Below are 26,109 nucleotides of genomic sequence, written 5' to 3' on the forward strand. Positions count from 1 at the left end.
AGCTTTTGTTAAGTTCACATTATCCTCAGCCTTCTGCAAAGGGGGAAGAAGGAAAGAAAGAGCGAGAGAAGAAGGGAAGGAGAGTGGGAAGGAAGGGTTGGGTTTGGAAATGCACTCTGAAACCAAAGCTCTGGTGAGCTTGTTAAAGATTTTTAAGTCTGACAGGCCAGCTTTCCCAAGCCATGGCAGCTATAAAGGGAATATAATTATACTTAACAGAAACCACCTGCATTTTGAACTTACCCTAAATTTAAAGCTTCTGGGGGACTTAATTAAATTTAATGAAAACCATAGCTGCTAAACAAAGACGTATTATAGCTCCCACTTCGTTATTCCTGAGGAAATTAAGCAGCAATCATGAAGACATACCTCAGCTCTCACAAGCAAGCCTCTAGATAATAACGCCCAAAGTCTATAAATAAGATAATGCTCTCTTCTTTTCATTAGCTAATAGCATTGTCAAATTACTCATCTGTTCCTGTAAAAAGAGAAAATCAGAAGTAGAACAGAAGGAAAAAAAAGGGCAAGCACACGGACGTTTTCCTGAGTGGGATATAGGGTAATATTCCTGACTTCAATCCTTTGAGCCCTCCACCACCCCCACCCTCCCTCCACTGATATTTCTTCTTTTCTTTTTTAACCTTTTAATTATATATTGGGAATATAGCCAATTAACTTGGAGAAGGAAATGGCAACCCACTCTAGTACTCTTGCCTGGAGAATCCCATGGACAGACGAGCCTGGCAGGCTACAGTCCATGGGGTCCCAAGAGTCGGACACAACTTAATGACTAAAGAGAGAGAGAGAGAGAGCCAATTAACCATGTTGTGATAGTTTCAGGTGGACAGCAAAGGGACTCAGTCATACACATACATGTATCCATTCTTCCCCAAACACCTCTTGTATCCAGGCTGCCACATAACATTGAGCAGATTTCTTTTGTTTTTAAAAGAATTGTGTGTTAATGCCATTGCAGAATAAATACCTGGGTAGTTCAGGTCAGGATGGATGTCTGTGAATCACAACACTAGAATATGGGACTGGTTATGCTCCCATGCTCATCTTACTTAACCTGAACTGTTTATATGTAAAAAATAATCATGGTCTTTTAGAGGACCATTTGAGCAACAGGATGATAGAGTGAAAGTTGACACCAGGCAAAAATTCTACTCTCAAACTAGTACAAGGGGAAAGAGCAGGAGATGAAGTAGCCTAAACTGCCTTCATTGAGGACAACCAGACAGTCCAGGACAGGGTGTGTAAACACTAATGTGCATCAGAATCCCCTGGAGAGGGACTGCTGGACCCTGTCCTTAGAGTGTCTGGTACAGTAGGTCTGAAGTGGGACCAAAACCCACCTCTCTAACAAATTCCCAGGAGGTGCTAATACTGCTGGTCCAGAGATCATATTGTGAAAACCACTGGTCTAGACATACTGTCTCATAAGTTAGAAAACAGAGGCACATTCAGGAAATAGTTTGGTATTAGATGAATCCAATACAAAACACAGAAGATAGGGTTGAGACAACTAAGCTACCAAAGACAGAAAGTAGGCGGGAAATATGTGAGTCCCAGAAATCTGCTCCATAAGGGCGGGCCCTTCACCATCAGATGAGGAGTAAAGCCTCACTAGGAAAGTGATCAGAGCTGGGTGGGGTCCCATAGCCATCATCCACTTTCTGGAATCCGAGCAGGACCTCAGCCCTCCAGGGAACCAGCCAATAGGCTATGGGAGGTCCCTTAGGGCTGATGGAATGAATATGGGACAGAGAGCTTCAGGGAGGGGAAACAAGGACAACTCCTACCCACAAGGAAGATCTGACTCATCTATGGGTACACTGGAACACATGCTCCCTCTCCACACATCAGACCTCTGACAACTAGAACCCATTCCACACACCCACACAGACAGACTCTTGCCCACAGATGCTCCAGGACTTGACAAGATGCTTATAACTGAGCAAAGTATCTGCATCACTGAACTCTATGCTCATCTGACTACATTTAGAGCACTGTCTGCCCCAATTTAATGACTCAGAAAGCACAGAACTATAAAGTGGTGTTATTAAAACATATTTAATACTCATTTTCATTCAACTCTTAAAACAACTCTAAGAGATATGCCAAGAAAACAGCCAAGAGAAGGCATTAGCAAGAATCACAGTTCTGCCTCTCAGACCCACCACTGTGGGTCTAGTCAGGAGACTAGCTAGTCAGGAGACTAGCCTCCTGACTCCAAGCCAACATTGTTCTATTAGTTCATAGTCCTTCCCTTTTATTTTTTTTTAATTTTATTTTTAAACTTTAAAATATTGTGTTAGTTTTGCCAAATATCGAAATGAATCCGCCACAGGTACACATGTGTTCCCCATCCTGAACCCTCCTCCCTCCTCCCTCCCCATACCATCCCTCTGGGTCGTCCCAGTGCACCAGCCCCAATCATCCAGTATCATGCATTGAACCTAGACTGGCGACTCGTTTAATACATGATATTATACATGCTTCAATGCCATTCTCCCAAATCTTCCCACCCTCTCCCTCTCCCACAGAGTCCATAAGACTGTTCTATACATCAGTGTCTCTTTTGCTGTCTCGTATACAGGGTTATTGTTACCATCTTTCTAAATTTCATATATATGCGTTAGTATACTGTATTGGTGTTTTTCTTTCTGGCTTACTTCACTCTGTATAATAGGCTCCAGTTTCATCCACCTCATTAGAATGGATTCAAATGTATTCTTCTTAATGGCTGAGTAATACTCCATTGTATATATGTACCACAGCTTTCATAGTCCTTCCCTTTGAAAAAGGATTTATGGGGGCTTTTGGGGGGGTGGGCTTAATTTATTTACTTACTTATTTTATTTTTATCATTCTTTTGAAAATTAAAAAAAATATTTTTAGACAATTTTAAAAGGTTATTTTCTATTTATGCTGCTGCTGCTGCTAAGTCACTTCAGTCGTGTCCGACTCTGTGCAACCCCATAGACGGCAGCCCCGTCCCTGGGATTCTCCAGGCAAGAACACTGGAGTGGGTTGCCATTTCCTTCTCCAATGCATGAAAGTGAAAAGTGAAAGTGAAGTCACTCAGTCGTGTTGGACTCTTCGAGACCCCATGGACTGCAGCCCACCAGGCTCTTCCATCCATGGAATTTTCCAGGCAAGAGTACTGGAGTGCGTTGCCATTGCCTTCTCCGTTTTCTGTTTATAGTTACTACAAAATACTGGCTGTATTACCTGTGTTGTACAATGTATCCTTTTTGTAATTTGAAGTATAGTTGATTAACAATGCTGTGTTCATTTCAGGTGTACAGAACATTGATTCAGTTATACACACATTTTTTTTCAGATTCTTTTTCCTTATAGGATATTATAAAATATTGATTATTGTTCCATATGCTATACAGTAGGGTCTTGTTGGTTATCTGGCTGGTTATCTATATCTATAGTGGTGTGTATATGCTAATCCCAACCTCCTAATTTATCCCTCCCCATCTACCCACCTTTCCACTTTAGGAACCATAGGTTTGTTGAAAAGGATTTGAGCCAACTCTATAGAACAGAAGAAATTTAATCTCCCCTGCTTCTTAAGCAAAAACAAAAATCAACACAGATTCCAGAAAACATATTTCATTATTACACTCAACTATGCAACACTTAGCACAGCCTGTTTTCCTAAGGAGGTCCCTCCCTGCCTTAGGAAAAACAGAGTTCTCCATCACAAGACGTAAGCAAGAAAAGGCTGCACAAACACCTGCCAGGCACGTCAAAACAGGAATTCAAATATCTGGCGGGATGGGTGTTGACTGATGCTATTCATTCTATTGATTCTAACTTCTCTTAATCTCTCTATTAAGCTACTTTTTAAAAGCAGACTCAATATCCCTATGACCATTTCCATAATTTTTATGTGTAAAATGTTTCTGTGGGCACTGCAATTTCAAAAGACACTGAAAACCCAGTATTTCCATTGCAACATTTAACACAAATGATAATGTGTTTTTGCATACTTGCCATTTATTACTGACAAGCTGAAGTACACGCTAAGATATTTTTTACCAGAATCCATGGGCTTGGAATTCCAAAATTAGAACAATGCCCATAGCTCACAATCTCGAGTGTGTATATTTCTTGCCCAATGGTACTTTATTTTTTTACTATTTGAAAGTAGTTTTTCTTTAACCTTCTTTGACACAATTTCTTCTATTCTTTCTATTGCTCACACTGTAAACTTTGAAAATAAATGTCCTTAGGCATCAACTCTGTGATGTTTATTATAAAACCTGGCAAATTTTTAATGGAATCATTATAAATTCTGCTTGTTAAACTCAAGTATAAGTAGAGGTACATCAATATTTTAAGTGGAAAACCCATCAAGGCAACCTGCCACATAGACTCAGGAGATTAGTGATGTGAGCTGGGTTAGACTCCTGGCGCCACTACATCCTAACTCTGCAACTTGGGGAGTTTATTCTTTGGAAAAAATGATGAAAATTGCACATAACTCACAGAAATAGAATGTAATCATGTATGTGGGGTGCCAGCATAATGGTTAAGGTGGCAGCGTTTTACGGTGATTTACAAAGATTGACTGTATCCAAATCTCAGATCTGCCACTTAGCTGTATGCTGTTGAGTGAGTTACTGAACCCCCCCAAACCTGTCTCCTTGTCTCATCCTCCCAAAATAGGGATGATGGTATTATCTACCTTACAGGCTTGTCACGATTAGCTGGGATAATACTTGTAAAACCCCTGGCACAGGGGCCTGCAGGTGGTGGACAACCCAAGGATGCTAGTTTCCTTTTCCAGCATCCTCTTCCCAAGCTGTCTGCATCTCTCCCTATTCACCTCTACCTAACTTGCCCTCTGACTTTGCCCAGGAGGAAAAAAATACTCATAAGGTAGAGGCAGAGTTCCTTTCGGAGAGAGAATTATCTTTGTTTAGGCATGTATATTGAAAGCCTCCCTAGCTGTGAAAAGAGCTCCAATGGCCTGGTTGAGAAATGGAGCTTAACTGTTAAGAATAATAAAGCATGAGGAGTATGGGGATTTTGGAGACCTGGGAGGTGAGGAGAGCAGACGTGAGAGGAGTCAGCCTGTTTGTAACTTTTCAACATGGGACTGGCCAAGGCACTACTTGAGCATCTAGTAATATATTACACAAGTGGCCCACAGGGCTAGGCTATGAGGTAAACCCTCTATATTCATCCTCAAGTTTCAGTCCTAGTTTAGTACACATAATTACTTTGTGTAAATGGTTTGGGGTAAAATATGAACAAAAATGAATGCTGTTCCACACTGAGATTCAATGCAATGGTAAAAGAAAGGAATAGATGAATAAGGACACCTGAGAGACTGCTAACTCAGTAGAGTCAGAAAATTATCAAAAGGTGATTCAGAAAACTACTAAACACTGCCCCCCTTCCCAAGAATACTTGGACATGTTGGTGGAGATATTGAATTTCTCACTGTAAGTAGGATGGAGACTGTTTGAGTTAAATATTACATGAAAGATGACTAATGGGGCTGGAAAACCTGGACTCCCATCACCTTCATTCCATCAAGACTGCTGACATCTTAATTATGCCAATTCTCTTTTTTCCTTCACTGGTTTTCATTGGACATCTATATACAGGATTATTCCTACTTGGGAACTTTAATGATTATGGACTCCTAAATCTTGAAACCAGAAGACCTTCTGATGATAAACTAGTTCAAGCTCTTAACAGGAAGAAAACCAGCCGAGAGAAAGCTTGTCTGGTTCTCATGCAAGTTACCAGCAGCAGATGGACTTGTGTTTTCAGCCAAGGGCAACTATTCCCTTTCTTATCATTAGGCTGGCTGTTTCAAGTCAGAAAGGGAATAAAATTCAGCCTTGTAAGGGGGCTCACAAAACTAGGGAGCTATTACTAGTTGCCCATGCTTGTTCCTGAGTTGAGATGTGAGTTAGTCCATTTTATCAACAGATAATCTCTTTATTTCAACTTCACCAACCAATAATGTCAATGCATTGTTATAAGAGATAACCTTCTAATGTTCTCCTTAGAATATAATATCATAATAAAACTCACCCCTTGACATATAAAAGTGAAACTGAGTATGAAAACAGGCCCATGTGATTATGAGAATTTCTGAAGTTTTTCACAGAGAACAGACTTGGGGTGACAAGGGGGAGGGGGATTGGGGGGTGGACTGGAAGTTTGGGATTGGCAGATGCAAACCATTACACAGAGAATGGATGAACAATGAGGGCCTACTGTATAGCACAGGGAACTATATTCAATATCCCATGATAAACCATAATGAAAAATAATGTACATATTAACATAACCAAATCATTTTGCTGTACAGAAGAAATTAATACAACATTGTAAATCAACTGTAAATTGTTCAATAAATTTTAAAAAACAAACTTGTGAAGTTTTCATTTCAATAGAATAAATTAGAAAAATAAGTTCGAGAAAATAAAAAAACAAACTCCTGAAGTTTTCATTTGCTTTCCTATGTGTTGAACTGATTTACAGGTGAGTTAAAGTGAACACAGTTTAGAAAATTCAATGACTTTACAAAGAATATGAAACTTACAGTATTTTTTTCTTGTAATCTAATTACTGAATAAGCAATTAAGCTAATTTTTACTGAATTTATGAAATGAAAATCAACTAAACATTTTAATTAACTTAATTTGAAGATTTGTAACCTATGATTTTTTTTTAAATAGCAGAGTGATAAAGTCATAGTTCTACAGCAATTCAGTATGTTTACAATAGGAATAATTTCACGTTTAAGATATACAAAGAAGATAAAGATGAACTACTGTATAGAAATTTTAATAGACCATGTTTTAGGCCTCTAAGTATTGTTATTTTATAATAATTACGGTTATAAGCATAATTAACTCAAAGAGAATTGGATTTTTGTCAACTACAAGATTTTATCAGAAAAATACAAAGAAAATTTGTTTGGATATTGGAGGAGGGGTGGAGGTCCAAAAGAGACATGTCCTTAAGATGTTGTCAAAAGGTAGTTAGGGGATGGAACTTTAATACATAAAAGAGGTATAATGTTAAGTCAGAAGCACAGTTTTCAACTCTGCAAGGAGAATCAGAAATAAAAAATGTCAAAGACTGGCCTCTCTGGTCCAAGCAATTATGCAATATCTAGCCTTCTCCTATTAAACTTTTGGTTAGAGAATTTCTTATAATCCTAAAGTTACAGAGCTAAAGTACTGCTAGCTTTATAAAAACAGCACTTCTCAGAGCCCCATTCTCCTACATTGTGGAGTATCTTTTAAGACAAATCATATTACCTTAAAAGACAGGGATGGAAAGATATGTTTAGAGATACTGCTTGGAATACATAGGAGAAGCAACACAACTAGGAGCTGGTGGCTTTGTTTCTTGTCTGACTCTTACACCTCTCCCAGAATGACCTGCGACAACTCATTAACTTCTGGGAGTTTCATGGCCATACGCCAAAGGCTTTTTGTTTATTTTTTTCCAATTGTCAACTCTGAAGAATAGACTGACAATTTACATTTGGAGAAATACATATTCTTTAACTCATGGGAAAATGTTCATTCTCTAATTTAAAAAATGCAATTTAAATCAAACCTGAGAAACCACCAAACACCTGCTAAAGAATAAGAATTCCTTTTTATAAGCATTTGTGCTGTGCTGTGCTATGCTGTGGGAGAAGGCAATGGCAACCCACTCCAGTACTCTGGAAACTGCCATGGATGGAGGAGCCTGGTAGGCTGCAGTCCATGGGGTCTCAAAGAGTTGGACGCATGAGTGAGTGACTTCACTTTCACTTTTTACTTTCATGCATTGGAGAAGGAAGTGGCAACACACTCCAGTGTTCTTGCCTGGAGAATCCCAGGGATTGGGGAGCCACTGGACTACCAGGGAAGTCTCAAGAATTCCTTTTAATGATAATAATCCTTAAGAAGTAATGATAAAATTGAATTCACTAATTCACACAATAAGAGTTCAATAAATACTCATTAACTGACTATTCATTGGTGGTCCTGAAAATTGTTATTTGGGAATCAACATGGTTACATGTAGCAAAAACCATATTCTGGAATAGCTCACACATTATGCTGAAAGATGAAGGATGAGGGAAAACGATTTGTTCCAATCTGTCCTAATTCAATCCACAGGCTAATAAAACTGAGTACTCTTAACTTTGCCAACAAAGGTCCATATAGTCAAAGGTATGGTTTTTCCAGTAGTCATGTACAGATATGAGAGTTGAACCATTAAGAAGGCTGAGCGCCCAAGAATTGGTGCTTTTGAGTTGTGCTGGAGAAGACTCCTGAGAGTCCCTGGGACAGCAAGGAGATCAAACCAGTCAATCCTAAAGGAAATCAATCCTGAATATTCATTGGAAGGACCGATGCTGAAGCTGAAGCTCCAATTCTTTGGCCACCTGATGTGAAGAGCCAATTCACTGGAAAAAGACCCTGATGCTGGGAAAGATTGAAGGCAGGAGGAGAAGGGGGTGACAGAGGATGGGATGGTTGGATGGTATCACCAACTCAATAGACATGAGTTTGAGCAAACTCCAGGAGATAGTGAAGGACAGGGAAGCCTGGCATCCTGCAGTCCATGGGGTCGCCAAGAGTCGGGCACAACTTAGCAAATGAACAACAACAACTCTTAACCAGGCAGAGAAAAAAGAAGACAGGTCAGCTTGTATAGGGGACAGTGGGCCAGAAGGTAAATACAACCTCAGGTCACATCTCAGGTCACCACAAGGTACCCTGACGACGAGTTCACCACCCAGTCCATCACAATCACACCCCTGGACCGCTATGACAGCCTGTGCTCACTCGAACCGGACCAGCAGACCCCCTTCCCCCAGGTGTCCCAGCATCCCTGAGCGAGTAGCGCTGGCCGCCTGCCTCACAGAGCACGTGCACAGCTTCCATCACCGCCTGGGGTGGGGGTGGAGGGGGTGCTTTCCTTTTTTTTTTAAACTTCTTATTTTGCCTTTTTGTTTGTGTTCCCATCCTCATTACTCCCGCTTCCAGTTTTGTTTTGCTTTTTTTTTCCTTTCAGCCCTCTGCCAAACTCACCTCAGCGGTCCCAGCGGCCCTGCCTCCAGAATTTTGTCTTGTGCCCAGACCAGGATTGGGGAGACTCTCCACTGCATGCCCCAGGACCAGGCCTTCGGGCAGTTGGGGAGATTCTGGTCTTTAATCAACAGAAGCCCCTGGCAGAGCCAAAGCGTGGAGCCGTGGGGCCTACCTGAATTTCTGACTGGGGCGCCCACGGCAGCCTGCCTCTGCGTTGCTGCTCCTGCCAGAGGCTGCCTTCTGGTGGCCACCCGGTGGACAGCGCCCTGTGCCACCTTCCTTGCCCTGTCGGGAGGTTCGGAGCGGCCTCGCAGTCCAGCTCCCTTCTCCGTCAGAAAAGCAGTCAAGTCCCGGGGCCTGGGTGGGGAGGAGGCGCCGCCCCGTGGAAGCCGCGCTCAGGATTCGGTTTCGGGCTCCCCCTAGTGGACGGGGCTCGCGTTGCCCCGTGAGAAGCCAGGAGCTAGCGCCACAGCCTCTGGCAACGCCTCTGTGCCCTGTCTTCTGCACCCCTCGCCTGCTCTCCAGACCCTGTGGATGAGGCAGAAGGAACTTTGCGGAGCTAGCTTTCCCACCCACTAGCCCCCAGCCTTCCCAGGGCTTCCTTCCAGCCGGTCTTAACTCCTGCTGAACCCTGTCTGAGAATAGGGGCTGTGATCTCCCCCTTTGCTCTGCTTGGGGCGCAGGGGCGCCATCCTCGGTTATTACACATCTTGCACCCAGAGAGTATTGGGCCCGGTGGACTTGGGTTGAAGAGAGGGTAAGGGTGGGCATCTGGTACGTACCGAGGTAGGGGCCTCTGAGAAGGGAGGCCCCAGGCCATCTCACTCCTTCGCCCTCTCTGGGCCCCACATTCTATAGCCTTAAGGTGAACGTGTCGGTGCTAGGGCACTCACGTGCGTGCCTCAGACTCTGTGTGTGTCTTGTGGGCGGGCATCCCTGTGCATCTGGGATGTAGATGTACGTGGCGTGTGTGCACGCACCATGTGTGTCGGATATGTGTGTGTGTGAAGGCAAGCGAGTCCCAGCCTCCACTGTGCATGGTTCATGTAGGCTTGGGCTGCGTGCTGGGGACCGGGGACTGGGAGAAGTGTGGCTAGCAGGGGAGCCACACTTGAGGTCCACTTGTTGCCCTGTCCCCACTTTCCCCTCAACGTCTCTGTTTGGAATTTGGTTTCTGTGGTTTTGATCTCCCCACCTCACTTCCTGTAGATAGTTCACAGAGAGACATTCTGGGGTGGGAGGTGGTTTGGGCGGGTGGGGTACTTCATCTCTTTTTGTTTGTGTCTGTCGTTAATCTGACAATTCCCCCTCCTCCCCACTGGCCTGGCCCCTTTCCTTATATTTGCACACTCCTTTCTCTAATCTCCCATCTAAGGTGAAATAACCTTACTGCCCAGGTGTCTTCCCTTGGGACACGGGCCAAAGCGTTTGCTTGCTTGCCAATGAATCCCAACTCCAGCTGATTATTCAAAAAGGCAAAAGATTCAAACCACTGAAACGCATAGTCCTACCTACCTTCTTATCATACATTCTGTAAACAGGACTGTATTCTGATGATGGACATGTTCTTAATCAGATGCAGGGGCCTACTCCTCCTGAGCCAGCATCTGCACACAGCAGTATTCGCTTCTTGCCTAATTTACTCCCACAAGACACCTATTTGAATCTAAGTCACATTGCTTCAGTTGTTTTCTCTTGGTTGGTGATACAAGATTTAATCACATTAGGATCCAAGGGACTGATGCAGTCAGCAGGTATTGACTTGCATAAGGCTGTCACTTTTCGTTTTTATGATAGAGCTTGCTATTCATAAACATGCTGATATGTTTGCTCTCCTTTCCTTGCCTCTCAAAGTGGGATAAGCACAAATGAAACTTTGTTGCCATAAAGGACTATCACAAAGCTTCTTTTACCTCTTGACCAAATAATCCTACTCCTAAAAGCTTTGTCTAAGAAAACAGTTCAGAAGTAAAATATCTAAAACAGCAATGTTTAAAATAGAGGGTATTTTTAGGAAGAGGGTATGTCATGAAGGTTGATGAAGATGAAAAGGAAGATCAAGGTGAAAATGGAGTTTCATTGTTACTCAGTTGCTCAGTCGTGTCAACTCTGTGACCCCATGGACTACAGCACACCAGGCTTTCCAGTCCATCACCAACTCCCAGAGCTTGCTCAAACTCATGTCCACTGAGGTGATGCCATCCAGCCATCACCTCATCCTCTGTTGCCCCCTTCTCCTCCCTCCTTCAATCCTTCCCAGCATCAGGGTCTTTTCCAATGAGTCAGTTCTTCACATCAGCTGGCCAAAGTATTGGAGCTTCAGCTTCAGCATTAGTTCTTCATTCCAATGAATATTCAAGGTTGATTTCCTTGATTGGTTTGATCTCCTTGCTATCCAGGGGACTCTCAAGAGTCTTCTGAAACACTACTGTTCAAAAGCATCAGTTCTTTGGCACTCAGAAAATAGAGTTGCTGGTTAAGAAAACTGAGAAGATGTCAGTGCCACTCACTGCCATAAGGAACGCATCGTGTGGCTGGCAGGGGCACAGCCAGTGCATGTGCTGTGTGGTTTCACCTGCCTGGGCATGAGAGTGGGAGAAGGCCTCTCATACTTTCATAATTCATATGAATTCATACTTTCATAAATGTTTAAAGCAAATAAGTGACAGTTCAAAATTTTTTTTTCCAAACTGGCACTCTCAGCACCCAAGCCTTCAGGCCATATCCACTCCCTCTCCTCCTCCCCAGCTTTTCCACAGGGTTTTACATTTTTTAGAAAGTTGATTTCAAAAGAGAATGTGCTACAGAGACCATATGTGGCCTACAAAGCCTAGAATACTACGATCTAGGTCTTTACAGAAAATGCTTGCTGACAGCTGATTTAACCCATCATCGTTTTTACTGACATGCTTGTAACTTCAAGAGAGATTAGGGAATAGGAGCTGTTCAATCTCCCGTCACATAAAATTCACTTGAAGTGATCCTGTTGAGACATAATTTTATGTTTTCTTCCATGCTGCCCTCAAAAACTTTCCCGGGCCAATGCTCCCCCAACTCACAGTGCTTTCTACTTCTCTATTTTCTGATTTTTATCAGCTGTGGACTCAAAATTATGCAACCAAACTCTCTCAAACATGGCTTCTGGATGAAGCTATCAATAGCTCTTCTGTGAGTAAATTGTGAATTTTAGTGCAACAACATTTCACCTCCTCATGTATCTTTTTATCTTTTAAGCTGTAATAATTCTGATAGCTAGATGTCACAGCTCAGATGGTAAAGAATCCACCCACAATGTGGGAGACCTGGGTTTGATCCCTGAGTTGGGAAGATCCCCTGGAGGAGGGCATGGCAACCTACTCTAGTATTCTTGCCTGGAGAATTCCCATGGACAGAGGAGCCTGGCAGTCTATAGTCCACGGTGTCACAAAGAGTCGGACATGACTGAGCAGTCACTCAGCATAGCACAGGAAACTTCAGCCAATATACTGCAGGCATATGCAATATAAATCTAGATTTTGCCAAGGCTCACAATTTTTCTATTTTGCCTATTTATGGGTTTTTAAATGGCTTATTGTCCCTCCCCCCTGACCCCCCTTAAATAGCTTAGTCCACATTGTCCTAAAAGCTGCTCTTCAGAAAATCATTTTCTGTAACTTTCAGCTTCTGGGGTCTCTCAACTTCAGAATTTCTCCTTGGGATTATCATTTAGTTTTGCTGCAATATTTTTGACTTAAAAAGGATAACTTTAATGTTGGGGTAGTAGTATTATTAAATTGGTTATTATTCAAATCTGTTTCTCTCCAATATAAAATTCAGCTTTCTCAGATTATTTGCTTTAAAACAAACACAGAGAGTTCTGGGAGGAGTCAAGAGACCATTCTACTACTGTGCATTAAGAACAGCTTGGCACAGGGAATATACTGGGGAGGCTTAAGGATACAGAGGTGTTTACAGGTGATGAGGTGAGAAAGTGATTTAGGAGAACTAAAGTGCCTTTGAGGTAGACTTCTGAGATTTGGTTCCCTACACTCTAAATTTCCTCTGATTCACTCTCAGGCTTCCTTGTAGTTTGGTTGGGGTTGAGCCTATCAGTTAGAAGAGTCATCATGTCAGGCTTAAGATTGCTATCCTTAGAAAGATTTGCGTGCAAGTTTGGCCCTTGGCTGAGATCTGGGAATGTAGATTTTGAGGAGGTTCCCAACATTTCCTCACTGAGAAGAGTGGCTTCCTGTGCCCAAACTGTACAAACAATGCAGCTGATACTAAATACCTGCTTTCCTTTCAGGAGTCTGGAATTCTAGTATGAAGTCTGGCAGAAGATGCCTGTGTGACCAGCATCCTGATGAAAACCTTAGATACTGAGTCTTGGTAGACATTTCACATGTCACCACGATCTGATGCTGGGAAAATGAAGCATGTCCTGGGTGACTGTATAGGGAAAGAACTCTTGAACAGCATGGAAGAAGACACAAAATTATGTCTAACAGGATCACTTGAACGCTTGTACCTGATTTCCTCTGGACTTCATTCACATGGCCTTTCTGATTTTGCTTTGTTTGTTTTGATGTAATAAATCATGGTCATAAGTATAAAATTACATGCTGAGTTCTGCAGGTCCTGCCGACAAATCACCAAATCTGAAGGAAATCTTGGGGTTCCCCAACACACCATCCTTAGCTTACACACATGGGCCCTGATAGATGCAGGCCAATCAGCATACCCACCATTTCTAGCTACTGTGATGATTAAGGGATTGGTTTATAACCCAATCACAGCTAGTGTGACCAGATGAGACCTTTGCTGGAGCTTCTGGGAGAACCCAGTGGTCTCTCTTCTGCTGGTTGATTAGAAATTGGACTATGAGGCTGCACCTCTTGGCTAACATCTTGTGACCACAAGGAAAATAATCTGGAGCTGCTGGGGTGATACCACATGGAGCTTGTGGATAAAACAGGCAGAGAGATAGCAAGGAATTGGGCCTAGCTTCCCTGGTTGCTCAGTGGTCAAGAACCTGCCTGCAATGCAGGAGCCTCAGGAGACATGTGTTCAATCCCTGGGTCAGGAAATTCCCCTGGGGAAGGGTATGGCAACCCACTCTGGTATTCTTGCCTGGAGAATCCCATGAACAGAGGAGCCCGGCAGGGTACAGTCCATAAGGTCACAGGGTTGGACACCACTGAAGTGACTTGGCAGGCATGCACAACACTGGACTCAGCAATTTCACTTCAAAGTCAGTCCTACACGTCTAGATTTTTTTCAATTTGATGAAAAAGTTTCATGCCAATTCGAAGTGGCTTTATTACTTGCCACTGAAAGAATTCCAACTGATGCAAACTTGAACCATGCTAAAGGGTCTGACGGAGAAGGAAATGGCAACCCACTCCAGTGTTCTTGCCTGGAGAATCCCAGGGACGGAGGAGCCTGGTGGGCTGCCGTCTCTGGGGTCACACAGAGTCGGACACGACTGAAGCGACTTAGCAGCAAAGGGTCTGAGAGTTAAGATAACCAAGTAGGAATCATCACAGGTTTCTAAGCTGGGGATTGTTAACCCGGGAAGTTCAGATGTGTTAACCTCTAGAGGCTGCAGGGAAGTGGAAGGTAGGAGGGTGGTGGTGAAAGACTAGAGACCAGTTGGAAAGCCATGAACTATCAAGTACTATAGTGCCAGTACTTGGGTAGCAGTGATATGGAGAAAAATCCTTAAATATTCAGGAGGTAGAAGTGACAAGAGTTGGTAAGGTTGAATGTGGGGTGTGAGGAAGAGAAAAGTCAAGGATCACTCTGATTTTAACTCAGCAAAAGGTGATGTTCTTAACTACAACAAAATAATACAGACTTAGGAGTGGAGAGGAAGATCACATGTTTATTTTGGGCATGTGTTTGCAGAAACTATACTTGACCCTTGAACAATGGGTCAAATCTTTACCTAGACTCACCCCCTCCAAAAAAAGAGACAGAGAAAACACAAATAAATAAAATCAGAAATGAAATAGGAAATGTTACAACTGATATCACAGAAATAAAAAAGGATCACAAGAGACTACTATGAATAACACCAACAACTGGATAATCTAGAAGAAATAAATAAATTCCTAGAAATGTACAATGCCCCAACACTGAATAATGAAGAAATAAGAAATCTGAAGAGACGAATTATTAGTAAGGAGGTTGAATAAGTATTCAAAAACCTCCCCCAAAAAATGTCCAGGACCAGACAGCTTCACAGTGAATTCTACCAAACACTCCAAGGAGAATTTATATCAATCCTTCTAAAACTTCTCCAAAATTAGAAGAGGAAGAAACTCTTCCAAACTCATTTTACAAAGCCAGCATAACCTTTATACTAAAACCAGACAAGAATGACGCTATAAAATTACAGATCTATATCACTGATAAACATAGATACAAAAATCCTCAACAAAATATTAGCAAACCAAATTCAACAATACATTAAAAGGATTACATACCTTGACTGAGTGGGATTTATCCCAGGCATTCAAGGATGGTTCAACATCTACAAATTAGTCTATGTGATACACCATACATCAGCAAAATGTATGGATAAAAATTGGATGATCATCTCAATAAATGCAGAAAAGCATGTGACAAAATTCAACATCCACTTATAATAATAACTCTCAACAAAGTGGATACAGAGGGATCATACCTCAATGTAATTAAGGCCATATATGACAAGTACAGAGCTAACATCATACGCAACGGTAGAAAGCTGAAAGCTTTTCCTATAAGACTAGGGACAAGACAAGGAGGCCCACTCTTTCCACTTTTAATCAGCACAGTGTTAAATTAACCACAGTAATTAGGCAAGAAAATAAGTAAAAGTCATCCAATTTAGAAAGGAAGAAGTAAAACTGTCACTATTTGCAAAGGCTGTTGTTGTTGTCCAGTTGCTAAGTCATGTCTGACTCTTTGCAACCCCATGGACTGTAGCATGCCCAGCTCCTCTGTACTCCACTGTCTCCCAGAGAGAGTACTCCTGGAGTACTTAGCTACCGCTAAGTCACGTCAGTCGTGTCCGACTCTGTGAGACCCCATAGACAGCAGCCCACCAGGCTCCCATCCCTGGCATTCTCCAGGCAAGAATACTGGAGTGGGTTGCCATTTTCTTCTCCAACTATCTCCTGGAGTTAGGCTCAAATTTATGCCCATTGAGTCAGGGGTGCTAGCTAACTACTTCATCCTCTGCTGCCCCCTTCTCCTTTTGCCTTCAATGCCGAGGACATAATATTATATTTAGAAAAACCCTGAAGACTCTATACAAAAACATTAGAACTAATAAATGAATTCAGCAAGATAACAGAATACAGGATTAATATACAGAAATCTGTGCATTTCTTCACAGTAACAATGAAATATCAGAAAGAGAAAGTAAAAACAAAAAAAATCACATCTAAAAATCACATTTAAAAAAAAATTCTATGAATAAACCTAACCAAGGTGGTGAAAAGACCTATATACCGAGAACTTAAAAACCACTGATAAAGGAAATTGAAGATGATACAAAGAAATTTCAAGATAATCCATGCTCTTGGAGTAGAAGAATTAATATTGTTAAAATGAATATACAACACAAAGCAATCTGCAGATTCACTGCGATCCCTTGCAAATTGTCCATGACACTTTTTTTACAGAGTTAGAACATATAATGCAAAAATATACATGGAATCACAAAAGACCAAGAATTGCCAAAGCAACCCTGAGGAAAAAAGAACAATGCTTGAGGAATAACCCTCCCAGACTTCAGATAATACTACAAAGCCACAGTAGTCAAAATGGCTGGTATTAGCACAAAAACAGATACACAGATCAATGGAACAGAACAGAAAGCCCAGAAATAAACCCACACACCTATGGTAGATTAATCTTCAACAAAAGAGGCAAGAATATACAATGGAGAAAAGACAGTCTCTTCAGCAAGCGGTGTTACAAAAGCTAGACAGATGCATGTAAATCAATGAAGTTAGAAACTCCCTCACACCATACACAAAAATCAGCTCAAAATAGCTTAAACGTTTAAATATAAGACACAAAACCACAGAACTCCTAGAAGAGAACACAGGCAAACATTCTCAGACATAAATCACAATGATATTTTCTTAGCTCAAACTCCCAGGGCAAAAGAAATAAAAGCAAAAATAAACAAGTGGAACCTAATCAAATTTATAAGCCTATGCACAGCAAAGGAAACCATAAACAAACAGCAAGACAACCTATGGACTGGAGAAAATATTTGCAAACAATGCAAACAACAAGGTTTAATTTCCAAAATATATAAATAGCTCATATAACAATATCAAAAAAACAAAAACAAACAATCCAATCCAAAAATAGAGAGAAGGCCTAGACATCTCTCCAAAGAAGAAATATAAACAGTCAATAAGCACATGAAATGATGCTCAACATCACTAATTACTAGAGAAATGAAAATCAAAATGGCAATGAGGTATCACTTCACACCAGTCAGCATGGTCAACATCAAAAAGTCTACAAATAATAAATTCTGGAGAGGGTGTGGAGAAAAGAGAACTCTCATCAACTATTGGAAGGTAAATTGGTGCAGCCACTATGGAAAACAGTATGGAGGTTCCTTTAAAAACTAAAAATAGAGTTGCCATATGATTGATAGGAAAGATGAAAACTCTAATTGGAAAAGACACATACACACCAACATTCATCGCAGCACTATTTACAATAGCCAAGACAAGGCAGCAACCTAAATGACGATCAATAGATAAATGGATAAAGAAGCTGTGGAGCACACACACACAATGGGATACTACACAGTCATAGAAAAGAATGAAATATTGTCATTTGCAACAACATGGATGGACTCAGAGATTATCATACTAAGTGAAGTAAGACAGAGAAAGACAAACATTATATAATACCATTTACATGTAGAATCTAAAAAATACTGCAAATCAGCTTATTTATAAAATAGAAATAGACTCACAGACACTTAAAATAAACTTATGGTTACCAAAGGAAGAAGGGGAGGGAGAGAGAAATTAGGAGTATGGGATTAACAGACACACACTAATATATACAGAATAGACAAACAACAAGGATTTACCATATAGCATAGGGATGGGGTTCCCAAGTGGTTCAGTGGTAAAGAATCCACCTGCCAATGCAGGAGATGCAGGTTTGATCCCTGGATAAGGAAGATCTCCTGGAGGAGGAAATAGCAATCCACACCAGTATTCTTATCTGCAAAATCCCATGGAAAGAAGAGCCTGGTGGGCTTGGTCCATGGGGTCAGAGTCAGACACAACTGAGCAACTGAGCACACACACAGGGAACTATAATCAATATCTTGTAAAAATCTATAAAGAAAAAGAATCTGAAGTTGTACACCTAAAACTAACTCAATGTTGTAAATCAGTTCAGTTCAGTCGCTCAGTCGTGTCCAACTCTTTGTGACCCCATGGACTGCAGCATGCCAGGCCTCCCTGTCCATCACCAACTCCCAGAGTTTACCCAAACTCATTTCCATTGAGTCGGTGATGCCATCCAACCATCTCATCCTCTGTTGTCCCCTTCTCCTCCTGCCCCCAATCTTTCCCAGAATCAGGGTCTTCTCAAATGACTCAGCTCTTTCCATCAGGTGGCCAAAGTATTGGAGTTTCAGCTTCAACATCAGTCCTTCCAATGAATACCCAGGACTGGTCTTTAGGATGGACTGGTTGGATCTCCTTGCTGTCCAGGGACTCTCAAGAGTCTTCTCCAACACCACAGTTCAAAAGCGTCAATTATTCGGCACTCAGCTGTCTTTATAGTCCAACTCTCACATCCATACATGACTACTGGAAAAACCATAGCCTTGACTAGTCAGACCTTTGTTGGCAAAGTAATGTCTCTGCTTTTTAATATGCTGTCTAGATTGGTGATAACTTTCGTTCCAAGGAGAAAGCATATTTTTTTCATGGCTGCAGTCACCATCTGCAGTGATTATGGAGCCCAAAAAAATAAAGTCAGCCACTGTTTCCACTGTTTTCCCATCTATTTGCCATGAAGTGATGGGACCGGATGCCATGATCTTAGTTTTCTGAATGTTGAGCTTTAAGTCAACTTTTTCACTCTCCTCTTTCACTTTCATCAAGAGGCTCTTTAATTCTTTTTCACTTTCTGCCATAAGGGTGGTGTCATCTGCATATTTGAGGTTATTGATATTTCTCCCAGCAATGTTGATTCCAGCTTGTGCTTTCTCCAGCCCAGCATTTCTCATGATGTACTCTGCCTATAAATTAAATAAGCAGGATGATAATATACAGCCTTGACATACTCCTTTTCCTATTTGGAACCAGTCTGTTGTTCCATGTCCAGTTCTAACTGTTGCTTCCTGACTTGCAGACAAATTTCTCAAGAGGCAGGTCAGGTGGTCTGGTATTTCCATCTCTTTCAGAATTTTCCACAGTTTATTGTAATCCATGCAGTCAAAGGCTTTGGCATAGTCAATAAAGCAGAAATAGATGTTTTTCTGGAACTTTCTTGCTTTTTCGATGATCCAATGGATGTTGGCAATTTGATCTCTGGTTCCTCCGACTTTTCTAAAACCACCTTGAACATTTGTAAGTTCATGGTTCACATACTGTTGAAGCCTGGCTTGGAGAATTTTGAGCATTACTTTACTAGCGTGTGAGATGAGTGCAATTGTGCAGTAGTGTGAGCATTCTTTGGCATTGCCTTTCTTTGGGATTGGAATAAAAACTGACCATTTCCAGTCCTGTAGCCACTGCTGAATTTTCCAAATTTGCTGACATATTGAGTGCAGCACTTACACAGCAACATCTTTCAGCATTTGAAATAGCTCAACTGGAATTCCATCACTCCACTAGTTTTGTTCGTAGTGATGCTTCCTAAGGCCCACTTAACTTCACATTCCAGGATGTCTGGCTCTAGGTCAGTGATCACACCATTGTGACTATCTGGGTCATGAAGATCTTTTTTGTACAGTTCTGTGTATTCTTGCCACCTCTTCTTAATATCTTCTGCTTCTGTTAGGTCCATACCATTTCTGTCCTTTATTGATCCTGTCTTTGCATGAAATGGTCTCTTGGCATCTTTAATTTTCTTCAAGAGATCTCTAGTCTTCCCATTCTATTGTTTTTCTCTATTTCTTTGCATTGATCACTGAGGAAGGCTTTCTTACCTCTCCTTGCTATTTTTGGTACTCTGCATTTTAATGGGTATATCTTTCCTCTTCTCCTTTGCTTTTCACTTTTCTTCTCATAGCAATTTGTAAGGCCTCCTCAGATAACCATTTTGCTTTTTTGCATTTCTTTTTCTTGGGGATGGTCTTGATCCATGTCTCCTGTACAATGTCATGAACCTCTGTCCATAGTTCATCAGGCACTCTCTCTATCAGATTTAGTCCCTTAAATCTATTTCTCACTTCCACTGTATAATCATAAGGGATTTGATTTAGGTCATACCTGAATGGTCTAGTGGTTTTCCCCACTTTCTTCAATTTAAGTCTGAATTTGGCAATAAGGAGCTCATGATCTGAGCCACAGTCAGCTCTTGGTCTTGTTTTTGCTGACTATATAGAGCTTCTCCATCTTTGGCTGCAAAGAATATAATCAATCTGATTTCAGCGTTGGCCATCTGGTGATGTCCATGTGTACAGTCTTCTCTGGTGTTGGTGGAAGAGGGTGTTTGCTATGATCAGTGTGTTCTCTTGGCAAAACTCTATTAGCCTTTGTCCTGCTTCATTCTGTACTCCAAGGCCAAATTTGCCTGTTATTCCAGGTGTTTCTTGATTTCCTACTTTTGCATTCCAGTCCCCTATAATGAAAAGGACCTCTTTTTTGGGTGTTAGTTCTGAAAGATTTTTAGGTATTCACAGAAACGTTGGACTTTAGCTTCTTCAGCATTACTGGTCAGGGCATAGACTTGGATTCCCATGATATTGAATGGTTTGCCTTGGAAATGAACAGAGATCATTCTTTGTTTTTGAGATTGCATCCAAGTACTGCATTTTGGACTCTTTTGTTGACTATGATGGCTACTCCATTTCTTCTAAGGGATTCCTGCCCACAGTGGTAAATATAATGGTCATCTGAGTTAAATTCACCCATTCCAGTCCATTTTAGTTCGCTGATTCCTAGAATATCTATGTTCACTCTTGCTATCTCCTGTTTGACCACTTCCAATTTGCCTTGATTCATGGACCTAACATTCCAGGTTCCTATGCAATCTTGCTGTTTATAGTATCAGACCTTGCTTCTAACACCAGTCACATCCACAACTGGGTGTTGTTTTTGCTTTGGCTCCATCCCTTCATTCTTTCTGGAGTTATTTCTCCACTGATCTCCAGTAGCATATTGGGCACCTACAGACCTGGGGAATTCATCTTTCACTGTCCTATCTTTTTGCCTTTTCATACTGTTCATGGGGTTCTCAAGGCAAGAATACTGAAGTGGTTTGCAATTCCCTTCTCCAGTGAGCCACATTTTGTCAGGACTCTCCACCATGACGTGTCCATCTTGGGTGGCCCTATACGGCATGGCTTAGTTTCATTTAGTTAGACAAGGCTGTGATCCATGTAATCAGATTGGCTAGTTTTCTGTGACTGCCCTCTGATGCCCTCTCTCAGAGCCTACCATCTTACTGTTTTGTAAGTAGTTGATACTGTAAATCAACTACTGCTAAATTTTAAAGAAAATCTGGAAACACACAAAGACCTTTATCTTGCCTTAAAATGGAACTCAGTTAAAGCAAAGTATGTAAATGAGTACAATACGAAAATTCATGTTAAAATTGGGGTATCAGTAAATCAGAGAAGAGAAAATAATAAAATGTAAAAGACATCAAAGTAGCCTCTATTCATTTAATTTTCCTTACAACTTATAAATGCTATCACAATTCTAAAGAGATTGGACTTGGGTGAAAACTTTTTATTATGAAGACATTGGTCTAAGGACAGAAGGATAATCATGTGCCAGCTTACAATTTCTTGTAAAAATAATAACATGAAAAATTAGTAGAAAATAAAAATCTGAAAGTTATCTGGGTTCTGAAATGTTAAGCAGTTCTCCTTGTACCTTAATTTTGATCATTTTTGCTGGGTTATTTCTGCATATTTAGGCAAAGAGAGTATTTAATTTTTCTGTTTTAATTAATAACGTAGTACATCCTTCAGAGCTTGGCATAGTCTTTAAGAATCATCTGGAGCTTCTGGCTCAGCAAGATATTCCCTCTGGCCTTCAGTCTGCCACTAAAGACTGCCTGGAAAGGAGAAAGGGAAAGAGTACCAACCTTTGTTACATCACAGTTTCTATCTTTTTAAAAAGGATCATTGTTAAGACTGAATACAATTGAGTTAATAACTCCGGCCAACAAAGTCAACTTTTATCTAGCAATAACAATTTAATGATTATAGATAACACCCAATTTTTAGATATCTAATAAAAAATAACGATGCCTTGTACATTTTAGAAAACCATAGAATGGAAAGATCTGGTGCTTCTGCTTCAACCTATGCTACTGGGTTTAATCTATGTTCTTAAATGTGAATTGGAGACCATACGAATAAAAGGCTTTACTGTATTACTAACAATAAAAGCATTCAATTCAGAACTTTTAAAAATATATTTAAAATATTTATTATATCTTCATGAAACAGAAGGCCATATAGTGGCAAAATAAGATAGTCTAACAAAGTGGTACATAGATCCTAGGCTGTAGCATCAGAAGGCCTGGGTTAAAATCTAGGCTCTGCCACTAAACGGAAGGTGAGCTTGGATAAACAACTTAACCTCTCTGAGCTCTGGCCTCCTTATCTACAAAGAGTATTACAACAGCACCTAAATAGCAGCTTTGTTGTATGAGTTAAATGAAACAGTGTGTAAAGTTCTTTGCTTAGCACCTGACATGGAATTAGGTATGAAACTTATTATGACAAGTAAAAGGCCCGTCATGTTAAAACGCTAAGAGCTCCAGTTCTTTTCTGACCTGACAAAAGAAATTTGTGCAATTTCTCCTGTTCTACTCTGTTCAATTTCTGTTCAATTTCTACTGTTCTCTAACAGTAAAATAAAAATGATAAAACACATATAGCTTATTGAGAAAATAAGATATGGAACATGAAGTGAAAAGAAGTCTCTAGATTTTTAGCTAGATTGAAAAAAATAGTAATATCCATGTATACTTAACATTACAAAGCAGCCCCACAAATAAAATGTCACTTGAGAAGCACAGCCATCAACTTGAACTGGGCATACCAGCAAAAGAGATGCTCAGAAAGCTTAAAAACATGCTCAAGACCATACTGCCAGCAACAAATAGGCCAGGACTTGAATTTGGGTGCTCTCTGCTTAACAGTGTCTCCCGATCATTAACTAGCAGCAACTTAATCTCAGTACCAAATCCTCACCACCTGGAGGAAAAGCAAAAACTACTTAAACTTTTTATCCTAAAATTAATACAGGATAATTTCATTTAATCAGGATCAAGTGCTAAGCTTTGAAACTGGAGACTGGAATTTTAAAACTAAGACTGCTTTCACTGTGCAGCTACAGAAATGATGGTCTGCAACTCCTGCAGAGAGTCACTACTGAGACCTGCTTGCCAGGTGCTACAATCTGAGAGGGACTTAACAACCAATAAGAACACCTGTTTCCTTGAAGTAAGTACACCAATGTTTGGTGGTTGCTATCGAGTAGAAGAACTTTGTACATAAATCTCTGTTCCTATTTAATTCTTTTCTTAGGACAGGTTCCTAGAAGAAGAATGACTGAATCATGGCACTTAGATTTTCTTGACCATACTTCCATTATCATGGTTCTCAAACTTTGTTCCTCAGTGCACTAGGGCACTGCAGTGAACTCAAACACACTTTGGAGTATTTACATTTTTTGAAGGAAATACAGTGACATTGGTCAAAGACAACACAAAAAAAACTACTCTTGTTTAGATCTATTTAATAAACAGAACCATTAGGTATTTCTTTTGGCCTAGAAATGCCATACAAACTTTTATGCTGAACTGTAAGTTGCCATAAAAGAAGTCAGTGAAACTCTCACAGTGTTTTCCAGAAAGACTGTATCAAATTAATATTCCTTCTAGCTACATGTAAATTCTCTTATCCCAACCTTAATAACACTATTTTTCCAATCTTTGAAAATCTGAGGCAAAAATGACATGTTTAATTTGCATGTTTTAGACACTGGGGGAAAATTAGTAATTGTTCTCATGTATGTTAGTCATTTCTCTCTCTCATTAATTATTGGTTCATGTCTTTTGCTCATTTTTTTTACACTGAGGTGTTAGTGTTGCCCATAGTTTTTATAGGTTATTGACACCAGTATACTATGTACCATCATTTTTCCCCCCAGGTTTATGGAAGGTCTTATAGAGGGAGTCTGACAAGCAGAAGTTTTACATTTCTACACAGCCTAAACTACTATTATTGAGCTTATGTTCCTTATTTCTATCCTTGCTTTAATCTATTCAAGTGTTAACTGAGAATCTAAAATACCCTAGACAATATTTTATGCTAGAAAAGAGACATCTCTCCCTGTTCTCAGGGTGCTAACATTACAATAGGGAAGTCAAAAAACAAAATGTGAACAAGTAACTAAAGACTTATAAATGCTATTAAGGAGGTTATGAAAAATTATAACAGGAGGGAACTACTCTGGATAAAACAAAGCTAGCCCTGCAAAAAGATAGAGATTGAAATTCCAGAAAAAGCAAATAAATAGACATTGAAGGAATAAAAATTGATGGGAAGGAACTAAGAGAAAGGCAATATAAACTGATTTAGTATAAGTGATGCGGCAAGCAGCATAGGATGAGGCTCGGAAGACAAGCAAGGGAAGCGTCACAAACAATATGATAACAGGTAGTTTAGATTTTATCTAAGTGCAAAAGAAAATCTTGGAGGTTTTTATCAGGTGGAATAACCGATAATCTGATTTCATTCTTAAGAAATTATTCTGGCTCCCGTGTGAACAGATTGGTGGAAAGGCAAGACTAAGTATAGTAAGATCAGTAAGGAAGCCAGGTGAGAGATGATGGAAACTTGGGTCATGATGATATTCCTAGTGATGAAGAGAAGAAAATGAATACTAAAGATACATTTTTGAGAAATAACAAACAGGATTAAGGATAGTAAGGATACAAAGGTAAAGAAACAAGCCAAGACAATTCTTATATTATTGAGCATACTAATTTCAGGAGACAGATAATTGTGCCATTTCCTGAAAAAAGACTTGGGGGAGAAAATTAAATCACAAGTTCTAAATGGGGCATAATAAAGTGTCCCATTGGAGATGCAAGTAGAGAGCTGGTTATATCACTATGGAACTCAGAGAAGATGACTGAGTGAGACAATTAAATCTGCAAGATGACAACATACAGATGGCTCTAAATACCACAGGATAGATGGACTCATTTAAGAAGAGTATTATTTAGAGAAGAGTCCTGAAATGAGCTCTCAAAAATACCAAAACCCAATGGCTGGGGGTAAAAGAAGACGACACCACAGGAGATTAAGAATAGCCAAAGGTGGAAAAAGCAAAATACGAGAATAAGGTGTCATAAAAGGCAATGGATGAAATTATTTCAAAAAATTGGTGGTTAACTGAGTTAAATGCTACTAAAAGGCTGACAAAGACCTAGACAGAGAAATATTCACTGGATTTAGGAGTTTTATGGTGTCATGTCTTATGTTTAAGTCTTCAAGTCCTTTTGAGTTTATTTTTCACCTTTTTTTTTAAATGTAGCCACTATATAATTTTTGATTTCATATGTGGCTCACATTATTATATGGAGTTTCACCTCTTGGCTCAGACAGTAAAGGAATATGCCTGCAACGCAGGAGACCCAGGTTCAATCCCTGAGTCAGGAAGATCTGCTGAAGAAGGGAATGCCTACCTACTCCAGTATTCTTGCCTGGAGAATCCCATGGTTTCAGTTACATATGTAGCTCACATTGTATGTTTAACATGTGTCTAATATTAAAACCAGGACAGCACTAGTTTAGACAATTCTTTTGTGA

At 40.4% G+C, this 26,109-nt stretch overlaps 1 protein-coding gene across 3 annotated transcripts in view; it reads right to left on the minus strand.

Moving 5' to 3' along the window:
• The window catches only part of HSD17B4 (hydroxysteroid 17-beta dehydrogenase 4), a 134,405-nt gene that overhangs the window by 12,506 nt on the left and 95,790 nt on the right, over positions 1-26,109 (minus strand). The window contains 1 exon segment of one of the 3 annotated variants that reach the window (NM_001007809.2): positions 21,991-22,334. The exons of the other annotated variants lie outside the window; for them this stretch is intronic. Coding sequence (NP_001007810.1) covers positions 22,245-22,334 — 90 coding nt within the window. The 3' untranslated portion in view covers positions 21,991-22,244. 3 annotated transcript variants of the gene reach the window in all.

The sequence above is a fragment of the Bos taurus genome, chromosome 7 (assembly GCF_002263795.3).
Source record: "Bos taurus isolate L1 Dominette 01449 registration number 42190680 breed Hereford chromosome 7, ARS-UCD2.0, whole genome shotgun sequence".
Taxonomy (NCBI): domain Eukaryota; kingdom Metazoa; phylum Chordata; class Mammalia; order Artiodactyla; family Bovidae; genus Bos; species Bos taurus.